The 11,582-nt window shown below is 37.3% G+C and overlaps 1 protein-coding gene across 1 annotated transcript; it reads left to right on the forward strand.

Annotated features, from left to right (window-relative positions):
• Positions 1-270: 270 nt before the first annotated feature.
• On the forward strand, positions 271-9,184 carry LOC109916246 (TBL1X receptor 1). Its single transcript, XM_048596238.1, has 7 exons — positions 271-517; positions 2,940-3,072; positions 3,342-3,483; positions 5,112-5,175; positions 6,091-6,188; positions 6,307-6,367; positions 8,975-9,184. The coding sequence occupies exons 1-7, from the start codon at positions 355-357 to the stop codon at positions 9,151-9,153; spliced, it is 840 nt and encodes a 279-aa protein (XP_048452195.1). The 5' UTR covers positions 271-354; the 3' UTR covers positions 9,154-9,184.
• The last annotated feature ends 2,398 nt before the right edge of the window (positions 9,185-11,582 follow it).

Genomic DNA, 11,582 nt, shown 5'->3' on the forward strand with positions numbered 1-11,582 from the left:
TCTGAGAGTGAGTTTTCCATATTATGGATTTGCATTTTAATATTTTGTTGAGCTTAATTTTGACTTCATGCAAGTTGTCAGTAATACATTCCATACTAATAAAGTATATATCGCTACCATGTAGAAAAAAAAATCCAAATTCTGAATATGCAGTTTACCTAAAGCTCTCTGGTAAATATTGTTTTATGTAATCTTTTTGTCTTGATATCCAACTCAAGACTATATTGAAGAACTATTCCAGTTTAATGTTAGGGAAATGCCAAGATCTTTATCCTGAGTCATAGCTTTCCATTCTAGGATGGCACACTATTTGATGGAAGACCCATCGAGTCCCTGTCTTTAATTGATGCTGTAATGCCTGACGTGGTGCAAACAAGGCAGCAAGCTTATAGAGACAAGCTGCAGCAACAACAAGCAGCAGCAGCTGCTGCCGCTGCCGCAGTTAGTCAACCAGGTGCTGCAAAGAATGGAGAGAATACTGCAAATGGAGAGGAGAATGGAGGACACACAGTAACTAGTAAGTATAAATGAGAACTAAAATGTACACTTTCAGTTATGCTTTTCCATGGAATTCTTTGTATCTTTCGGGAAAAGTTTTAATTGCTTGGCTTGGGCACTTGTGAAAAATTGGATTATGTGCATTTCTATAGTCAGTTTCTTCTGAAGTCAAATGAGCAGTCCTTAAAATTCACTTTTCAAGTGGCATATTGCAATTTTTTAACTTGCCATATGAGAGAGCCAGGTGGAACATGGTGGCTAAGGATGGCATGATGGCTCAGTGGTTAACACTGCTGCCTTACAGCGCCAGGGACCCGGGTTCGATTCCAACCTTGGGCAGCTGTCTGTGTGGAGTTTGCACATTCTCCCTGTGTCTGCGTGTGAGTTTCCTCCAGGTGCTTCGGCTTCCTCCCACAGCCCAAAGATATGCAGGCTAGATGGATTGGCTGGATGACCTTCTTCCACACTAGGGTTCAATTCTATTCTTTGCTCTGTATTAAAACTGTAACCCGCTGTCAGTCATTGCTGTCCCCTTTTACCAGTTGTCCTCTACTTCATTTTGCATTTATTTGATAACCTCCCCCAGCTGGCAACATAGCAGCCAATCAGCAGGTTATCTCATGATCCACAAATGGATTCTGAATGTGTGAAAGGTGCTCATTGCTCCCTCTTCCATTCACAATTCAGCCACAATTTAATTTTTAGGTCCTAGTGTCCTGTAGTCTTTTATCTGAAACAGATTGCATATCGTTCTACTTGCAAGTGAACATCTTTCTTAGGAATTTAAATAATATTGCAAAGAAGAAATGTAGTATTTGGACTTGTCTGTAGGCTCAGTTCTTTCAGTGCTCTCTTGCAGCTTCCCTAGAGACCAGAGTCTATTCAGATCTAATGTTGAAACCAATGTGCTTGATATAAGGAATGTTTCTAAAGTTTGAGGTGATACACAAGTAAACTGATCATTCAAAATGTGAAACACAACTGACTTCTGCTTGTCCACCAAAGCTGATTGATGCAAATATATCCAGCTTTTTGATTTGTTTTGCTTTCAGATTTCTAGCATTTGCATTGTTGAGCTTTTTGTTTGATGTAAGGTTGTGTTGTTTATTGTATTTCTCACTGATTCATATGGTAAGCAGAAATAAGAAATAAAAGATCTTGAACTTGACATGCCCTTTGAAGGCATATTTACCTCTGAGAAAGCATAAAATATGGTTAATTTCAAACCAAAAAGTAATTGTTTCTAAATAAAATTCTACTGATCAATACAACCAATTTATGTTTTGTTTTGTACTTTAAATAAACCTAAAAGTGTGAGGTGATTCACTTTGGAAGGAGTAACAGGAATACAGAGCACTGGGCTAATGGTAAGATTCTTGGTAGTGTGGATGAGCAGAGAGGTCTCGGTGTCCATGTGCATAGATCATTGAAAGTTGACACCCAGGTTGATAGCGTTGTTAAGAAGGCGTACGGTGTGTTAGGTTTTATTGGTAGAGGGATTGAGTTTCGGAGCCATGAGGTCATGTTGCAGCTGTACAAAACTCTGGTGCGGCCGCACTTGGAGTATTGCGTACAGTTCTGGTCACCGCATTATAGGAAGGATGTGGAAGCATTGGAAAGGGTGCAGAGGAGATTTACCAGGATGTTGCCTGGTACGGACGGAAGGTCTTATGAGGAAAGGCTGAGGGACTTGAGGCTGTTTTCGTTAGAGAGAAGAAGGTTAAGAGGTGATTTAATAGAGACATACAAGATGATCAGAGGATTAGATAGGGTGGACAGTGGGAGCCTTTTTCCTCGGATGGTGATGGCTAGCACGAGGGGACATAGCTTTAAATTGAGGGGTGATAGATATAGGACAGATGTCAGAGGTAGCTTCTTTACTCGGAGAGTAGTAAGGGCGTGGAATGCCCTGCCTGCAAAAGTAGTAGACTCGCCAACTTTAAGGGCATTTAAATGGTCATTGGATAAACATATGGATGATAATGGAATAGCGTAGGTTAGATGGGCTTCAGATTGGTTTCACAGGTCGGCGCAACATCGAGGGCCGAAGGGCCTGTACTGCACTGTAATGTTCTATGTTCTATGATGTTTTTACATTATGAAGAAATCTGAAAAGGGATGTTTTAAAAGATATTCCATAAATTGTAAATAATTCATCTTATTGTTTTGTACTAAATAATTGGTTCAAGTTCAGCTGTATTGTCCAGATTTATTTAAAGGTGCTTTTTGCAGTTAGAAACTTTAATCAAATGCATTTAATTTAAATTGCCGGAATGTCACTATTGATTTAAAAACTTAGGCATGATTCAAGTAGTGAATTTCAGATATTCCAATAGATATTTGACGTTTTAGATTGTTTACATTAATCTTTCAGTCCATTTTTTTTTCCATTCTAATTGCTCAAAAGATGTGAATTCTCTTTTTATTTTTTATCCAAATAGATAACCATACAGATATGATGGAAGTTGACGTAGATGTGGATATACCATCTAATAAAGCTATGGTGTTGCGTGGTCATGAATCAGAGGTTTTCATATGTGCCTGGAATCCAGTCAGTGATCTCTTGGCATCTGGGTAGGTTTAAAAATATTATTGATGACTGTTTATATATTAATGGCTAAACCATATCAGATTGTTTGATAAAGTATTGGTTGTTTTATAGTCATCTTCAAATGCATCAGAATTTATAAAATATCAACATTGTAAGCTCTTTTTGTCAAAGTTTGATAAATGTTATTCAATGCAAATTGTTTTCAAATGTTCCTCATATTTGAGAAAGCACTCTGTTGCAATTTATAACTTGCAGCTTAAATTTTAAATTTAAAATCACATTTATTCTCCAGGTCAGGAGACTCAACAGCACGGATATGGAATCTTAGTGAAAATAGTAGTGGTGGCCCCACTCAGCTAGTACTTAGGCACTGCATAAGGGAAGGAGGACAAGATGTACCAAGCAACAAAGATGTCACATCTTTAGACTGGAATGTAAGTGATGAATCTATCCAATCTTTACTATGTAGAATTATCAATGATTTAAGCAATTGTATTGTAAACATAAATTATAAATAGGTAGATATGTAATTCAACAATTTAAAATGATTAGATATTCCTAACTTCTTCACAAAGATTCCTACTTGCTGGCAAATTGGGAATTTGTATGCATCAAATTTTTACAAAGGACATTCTGGGCATCATTTCCTAGCATAATTTAAATTGGGCTTCTCTGTGTTCTTTGACTCTGAAAGCAGTCAATCCTGTGCATTCAACACTTTATTGGTGTATTTGTGCATTACATCTTTATTTATACTAATTGTCACTGACCAAAAAATTATTTTGCATTCAATTTACTAAACTATATATAATAATGTAATGTACATGTGGCACAATGCATGCACAAAAATGTCATTGCCTGAGTTATATGTTGAGGGCAGGATCCTTACACCCTGGGGATGGGCCAGCCATTGCTTAGCTGCCTGCCTCCGTTTGTTAGTTTGGGCAGTGGCTTTTTAATTAACATGGGAAGGGACTTCCATTAATTTCTAGAAGGAGATTCCTCCCAGAGCTGCTGGCCAATCAGAGGCTAGCAGCATTGCACAATAGCATCCTAGGATATTAAAAGTAGTAAGTGCAGAGAGAGTGGATGCGCAGGTAATAATCTTCCAGGAATACTTAGAATCTTAAAAAGTGTCAGAGGATTGGAAAACATCCAATGTAACAAGTTTGTGTAAAAAGGGAAAGAGATTTTAAAAACCAGTAACTATTGGCCAGTTAGCTTAATATCTCTTAGTGGGAAAATTTTAGTCTATTATAAAAATGCAATAGCAGAAAATTTAGAAATACATAATATGATGAAGCAATATTAGCATGGCTTCATGAAGGGGAAATCATGCCTGGCAAGTGTACTAGAATTCTGTGAGAAGATTACAAACAGAATAGGTAAAGGGGAAGCAATGAATTCAACAGATTTGGATTTTTAGAAAGCATTTGATAGGGTACCACAGATTAGGCTACTTAATAAGGTAAGAGCCCATAGCGTTGGAGTAGTATATTACCACAGACAGAGGATGGGCTAACTAATAGAAGACGGCGATTTGGGATGGGAGGATCATTTTGAGGATGAAAATGACTTGTAACGAGTGGAGTGCCACAGGGGTCAGTGCTGACGCCAAAACTGTTTACATTATATATTAATGATTTCAAAGAAGAAAGTGAATGTACAATAACTAAGCATATGGATGACACAAAAGTGGGTGAGAAAGTAAGTGCTAAGGATGAGGCAGAGAGTCTGTGGAGGGATATGGACAGGTTAAGTGAGTGGGCAAGAACTCGATAGATGGAATTTAATGTGGGCAAATGTGAGTTAAGCACTTGGACAGGAAGACTAGAAGAGTTGAATATCATTAAATGGGAAAAGACTGCAGAAAGCTACAGCACAGATGGATTTGAGAGTCCTCGTACAAATTTAAAAAAAAAACTGGCATACAATTTTAACAGATAACAGGGAAGGCAATTAGTGTTAATAGAATTCATGATTATTATTCACCGACTTGCTGACAATGTAATTTGTTACAACCTTAGTTGGATGTAATTAAGGTTATTTTCCATTGTCTTAGAGTGAAGGCACACTTCTAGCAACAGGTTCGTATGATGGATTTGCAAGAATATGGACAAAAGATGGTGAGTTTTATTCTTTATTTACTTGTGCCATTTTTATTTAATTCAATTTCTGTCATGCGTTGTGCTACATATATTATAGATCTACTTAGTTCCTAGAACTCACTCATGAAGTGGCCTCTAGGAAGGCAGAAAACCCAGTTAAGAAAAATTTATTTTGCATTTCCCTTTTCACATGACCACTGAGGCAATGCTTAGTTTTGTTGCTTCTAGTAATTTTTCTCATTAATTTGCAGGATTATCTGAAACTGTAGGAAGAATTGCACCACCAGTCATATGTTCATACCAGTGGGTTCCATTAACACCCAGAACGATTGCCTAATCAAAAACAAAAACACAAATTGCTGGAAAAAACTCAGCAGTTCTGGCAGCATCTGTGGAGAGAAAACAAGAGTTTAACATTTTGGGTCCAGTGATGCATTTTCAGAACTGTTCTGAATTAACTGAAGATGAATTCTGAAAACAAATAGAATGCCCAGCATCTTAGGTGGATCTTGACTTTTCAGTTTCATTAAAGAAATAACTAAACCTGATGTACTTTCCAATTTTTCTTTCCACTATAATGTGGCTTTACTGACATTTCAGTAATATAAATGTACCACTGCCAAATATATACTTCGTAATTGTGTTGGTAAGTTCCATGGTTTCAGCTGCTTACCTCCAAAGAAAGATTTGTAGGTGATAGGAAATTGAATTGCTGTGCTTTTAACCAACAATGGAGTCCATCACAAAACTGTAGATCCAGTACTACTGTGAAGATTCTTTTATAATAATTAGTTTAAAACTAATGTCAACTTTACCTTCAACCTTTGACTTTATAAATAGCTTCTTTCACTGTAAAAATTGCCAATACAAATCTTGTAACTCACTTCTCGCTGTTTTCATTTTTTTATAATGTATTCTTTGTCATTCTTTCAGGTAACCTTGCTAGTACCTTGGGTCAACACAAAGGACCTATATTTGCATTAAAATGGAACAAGAAAGGAAATTTTATCCTTAGTGCAGGAGTGGACAAGGTAAGATTCTGAAATAATTTAATTACTTCAACAGAAGTAAGGCTTTATTGCTTCTGAATAATGCATTCATTTTTGTATCTGCTTCTTGTTACTAATACATTAATTTTATTTAATGAAGACAACAATTATTTGGGACGCACATACTGGAGAGGCCAAGCAGCAGTTCCCTTTCCACTCCGGTAAGCTTTTAGAAAATTTTAAAATTATCTCTAAAACAACCTTATTTAAATTTGCTTATTCTGATTAGGAATTGTTTTAGCACAGGATATGGCTAAGAGCTATTTGATTCCTTCCCTATTTGCAGTATTAATGAAGCCTCTCACATTTGAATGGTATTCTGGGAATGTTCATTAAGTTTGGTAGATGACCTTAATTGCAAACAGTGACTTGCTGAAAGACTGCTGTTTGTGAATAGTAGAAGTCTGTTGAAATTTATAGGTTGCTGCCACCCAAAATTGCACATTACAACCTCACAATTTTTGCTTGGCTTTTTCTTAAAAAGAGAAGTTTGAAGTACTATCCAGATTTCTCTTCACATATTTGCCTTGATATTACATGTTTTTATTGTTCTAAAATCAGTGTCTGTAGATTAATTATGTAAATGAAAGAAAGCTCACAAACATGAGCAGTGATATAAAAGCTATTGTTTTTATTCTTGCGTGGAATATGTGGGTTGCTGACGAGGCTCGTGTTTGCTGCCCTGCCCTAATTTCCCTTGATTTGGTTGGCATTCTAGACTATTTCAGAGGGCAGTTGAGTCAACCACATTTCCGTGGGTCTGGAGTCACATGTAGGCCAAACCAAGTAAGGATGGTAGGTTTAGTAAACCAGATTTTTTTTTGCTTAATTTAGGCTGGAAATCAGAGTAGCTTTCTTACAGTTCCAGATTTACAATGTTTCATGGTATGTTTTGAACCCGTCTCCAGAGCATTAGCCCAGGGCTATGGATGACTAGTCCATGGACTGTGCTGCTAAATCCACCACTTCCTCTTTTAATACAAATGAAAAAAATCGAGAGATGGGTTGAAACTGCGTTAATTGGGCAAACAAATTAGTCAAAGAGTCCAGGATACTGTGAAACAGGACTCATAGCCACTTCCCTACCTGCAATATTATTTACCTCTCTTCAAATCATTGAGTAATTTCCAACACAGGAGGAGACATTCAGTCTGTTAAGTTAATGTCAGCTCTTTGTAGAGCAGTCCAGTCAATTCCATTCGCTTACTCCAACTTCACTGTTTGGCAAGTTTATTTATTTGAGTACACCTCCAATTTGATTTGAAATCATTAACCATCTCAGCTTCCACCTCCCTCGAGATTAGTCTCTTTGGGAAAAAATAATTAGACGTTAGTTTAGTTAGACCTATCTTATCCTTTTTAATTCCATGCTGACTGTCTCTGAACCATTCATGTTGCCAGCATTTGTTGTATATCCTTAATTGAAGGCAGTCAAAAGTCAATCACATTGCTGTGGGTCTGGAGTCAATATGCAAGGACAGTAAATTTCCTTCCTTGAATGACATTAGTGAACCAGATGTATTTTCACAACATCGATGATAGCTGTTGTGCTTACCATTCTGAGGCTATTTCAAATTTATTAATCGAAAGTAAGCTACAAAAAGAAACTTTAGCAATGAAATAAATTTTTAAAAAATTGTCTCTAAAACTGATATTTTAGTCAGAATAGTTTCAGTATTTATTCTAGTGCCCAATTTTCAATTTGCATCCGTCCAATTTTATGTAAGATAATGGAATGTAAATCTCTTTTTCTTATTTTAAATACAATAATTTACTGAATTTCAAGGTTAAGGGAAATCAGTGTCGAATTTCTGTAGCTATGATATATGTGTAATGAAGAAATATTTTTGAATTAGTTGCTCGCCAAAGAGAATTGCTATGTGCCCAAACTGGTATTGGTCCTCAATGAATTCAAGACAGTGGTGCATTGTAAATCCTTCGAAGGACATTAAAGCATGGGCTTAAATAAATATTCTTAGCTGTAACCAAATTAAATCTACCAATCTTAGGCTGATAGACCATAATGAATTGAGAGAAGTAGTGTAATTAATATAAGCGCATGCATGTAATCAAGCGAACAGGAGCAGCAGTTTCTGAAACAGCAGTCAGATTTAACATTGATTAGTCGTCTGTGCTTCCCAATATATATTTCAATGTCTTAATTTTGGGCACGATTTGACTTTAAAACAAAAATATGATTGTAGAAGTGTCAGGTGTATTTTGAATTATACTCACTAAGAATTATTTGGAACTCATCATCTTATTAGGGAAATATACCTGTCTGGACGCCAGAGGAAAAATCTTCAGATACTTTTTGTTGAGTTGCCGATTAGATGAAATTTTATTTCCTTTAATAATTCTGAACTGTTTGAGACCTTTCCGATTTCAATTTATATCAGGCAGTTAATAATTGGTAACCATTAATGTGTACTTTTATTTCTGTAACTCATTTCTGCAGATTTTTTGATTTCTTATTGTGGGACAGTTAACTATTTGAGTAAATGGGCAATTGGGGTTGTCATTGTTGGAGCTAGCTAAGTATACTGCAGCATCTTCTCTAGCCCTGTAGTTTTATTTGTTCCAAATATTACTTGGAATTATCAAGAACACTGCTACTTCTCCAGTTCAAGTCAAATTTTTTAAAGGAAATGTGCTTTGGAAAACCATTTCAATGTTTTGAAGTGCAAGAATTTACTTATATCGGTATTGTAGTACATAATGATTATCAAGAGTTATAAATTTTCCTCTCTTCTACTTTGCAATTACAGCTCCAGCACTAGATGTTGACTGGCAAAACAATAACACATTTGCCTCCTGCAGCACAGACATGTGCATCCATGTCTGTAAACTAGGTGCAGACAGGCCCATCAAGACATTCCAGGGACACACGGTAATAATTATCCAGAACTGGACAGCTTTCATTATTGACCATTGTTTTTCTTCATGAAACTGTGTGTAAATGATGTGGTAAAGACCAATTAGACCAAGAGGTTTTAGATTTGAACTCTGATCCACAAATAGGTTACTGAACATAGCCCAAGTGATGAAAGGAATACTGCATTTTTCATCAGAATGCAGACTAGAGTGGGGGGAGGGGTATAATCAGACCCGTTCTTATACTTGGCTATCCAGTGATCCCTTTCGGAAGACAGAAGTATGTCTTTATGTCTGTCTTTGTTGAGTATAGGATTAGGCTTTGAAATTGTCACACATGAAAATTTGATATTGCTCATTATGTTGGGGCAACTGCCCAATGATGCAGAGTACTGAATAATTGCTGAAAATCATGAAACCATACTGAAAGATCAGTTGGTGCTTAATGAAGGATAAGAAGTGAATGGGGATTCTGGATATTTGAAACTAATGAGAATCGCATAATCTCTTGCAGCAGTAACATGTCTGCCTTGCATTATCTTTTAGTAATATGTCAAAATCTGCAGGAGCATGAGATGAATTTACTTTCTCATCACTGAAGTTGTCTGCTTCAGTTTTCTTCAGTATCACTGGGTTTACGATCTGCCAATGCATTGGGTCCTTAATTTCTTTTGACAATGTTTGTGTCATAGAGTCATAGAGCTTGAGAACTGATCCTTTGGTCCAACTAGTCCAGTGTTGTAGTTTGGGCCATAGTGCAGGTACTGGGACTTCCTTGAATAATTGTCTGATTATCAGCTTGCCTATTCTGCAGGAAGAAGATAGTGCGGAATGTGCAAACAAACTATTATGCAGAGTTAAAGGTCTTTCTTTACTGAAGGCCATATAGCATGGAAACAGACCCTCTGGTCCAACTTGTCCATGCTGACCAAGTTTCCCAAACTAAACTCGTCCCACTTTCTTGTGTTTGGCCCATATCCCTGTGAACCTATTCAATTCATGTACCTGTCCAAATGTCTTTTAAATGTTGTAACTGTACCTGCGTCTTCTACCAGCTCATTTCACATAGCCACCCTCAGGTCCCTTTTAAATCTTCTGGCTCTCGCCTTCTAAATACTCCGCTTAGTTTTGAACTCCCCCTTCCAGGTAGTTCAAGTTGGAAAGATGATGTCTCAGAAGCCTAGGTGTTTTGCTGCAGTTTTAGATGGTACACACTGCTGTCACTGTGCATCACTAGGAGAGGAAGTGAATGCTTAAGGTGGTGGATTGGGTACCAATGAAGCAGACTGCTTTGTCCTTGATGCTGTTGAGCTTAAGTGTTGTTGCAGCAAGTGGAGAGTAATCCTTATATTCCTGCCTTGTGACCAGCAGGTAGACAATGGGTTTTGGGGAGTCAGGAGGAGAGTTATTTACTGCAAAATTTAGTGATTCTGACCTGCTTTTCTAGCCACCATCTTTATATGACTGGTCCAGTTCAGTTATTGCAGCTCCCCAGGATAATACCAGTGGGAAATTCAGCAGTGGTAGTGCTAATGAACATCAAGGGGTGAGGGTTAGATTCTTTGGTAGGAGATGATAACTGTCAGGCACTTGTGTGGCAAGAATGTTACTTGCTATTGGTCAGTCCAAACCTGTATTGTTGTCTAGATCTTGCTAGATTTGAACATGCTTCCGCATCACAAATGATCCTGAATATTGTGCAGTCATCATAAAACATCCCCACTTTTGACCCTGCGCTTGAAGAAAGATTATTCGTGAAGCAACTAAAGATGTTTTGGTCTAGGACACCATCCTGAGGAATTTGGGCAATGATGCCCTGTGGCTGAGATGATTGACTTCCAGTGACCTGGGTTGAACCTAAACTATGCATCAATGAGTACGTTGTTGCTGTGCAAGTCCCATTTGATAGCACGGTAAAGGATAGACTGATGTGAGTGTAATCAACCCGTTTGGATTGTAACTGATTTTTGTCAAAAGGACATACTTTGTCAATTGTCCATATTGCCAGGTCGATGCCAGTATTGTAACTGTATTGGAACAGCTTAGCTAGAGGCCTTCACAGTCCTTTTCAGTATCTGTGAGATTTTGAAGATTCAGAAAGCTGTCCATTATTTCAGCATCCATTTTAAACAATATGATTCATTTTAGCCTCCTTATTATAATTCTTGTGTCTTCTCGAGATAGGGATACCTTTTAATATTTCAGCAAAAATCATGCATGTAAAGTATTGTATAGATGCTGCAATTTGGGACCATGTAGTGTGTGGTGCTTTTTAAACAGCTTTATTTGTTTCAGAGCTAGCAAGAAACCGAGGGATTGTTTTTTCTGCACCTTGATATCGTATCTCAGGGATGAGCCAACATTATATTCTTTCATCAAGTCTTCCTATTCTTACTCTTTGCAGTACCTTTCCAGATGCCCAATCTCTGTTGTAATGTCAGTACAATTCTTTGCACTTGTGGCCCCGTTCCTATCTGGGTCACCATAATAGCATGATGGGAG

The sequence above is a fragment of the Rhincodon typus genome, chromosome 1 (genome assembly GCF_021869965.1).
Source record: "Rhincodon typus isolate 14 chromosome 1, sRhiTyp1.1, whole genome shotgun sequence".
NCBI lineage: Eukaryota > Metazoa > Chordata > Chondrichthyes > Orectolobiformes > Rhincodontidae > Rhincodon > Rhincodon typus.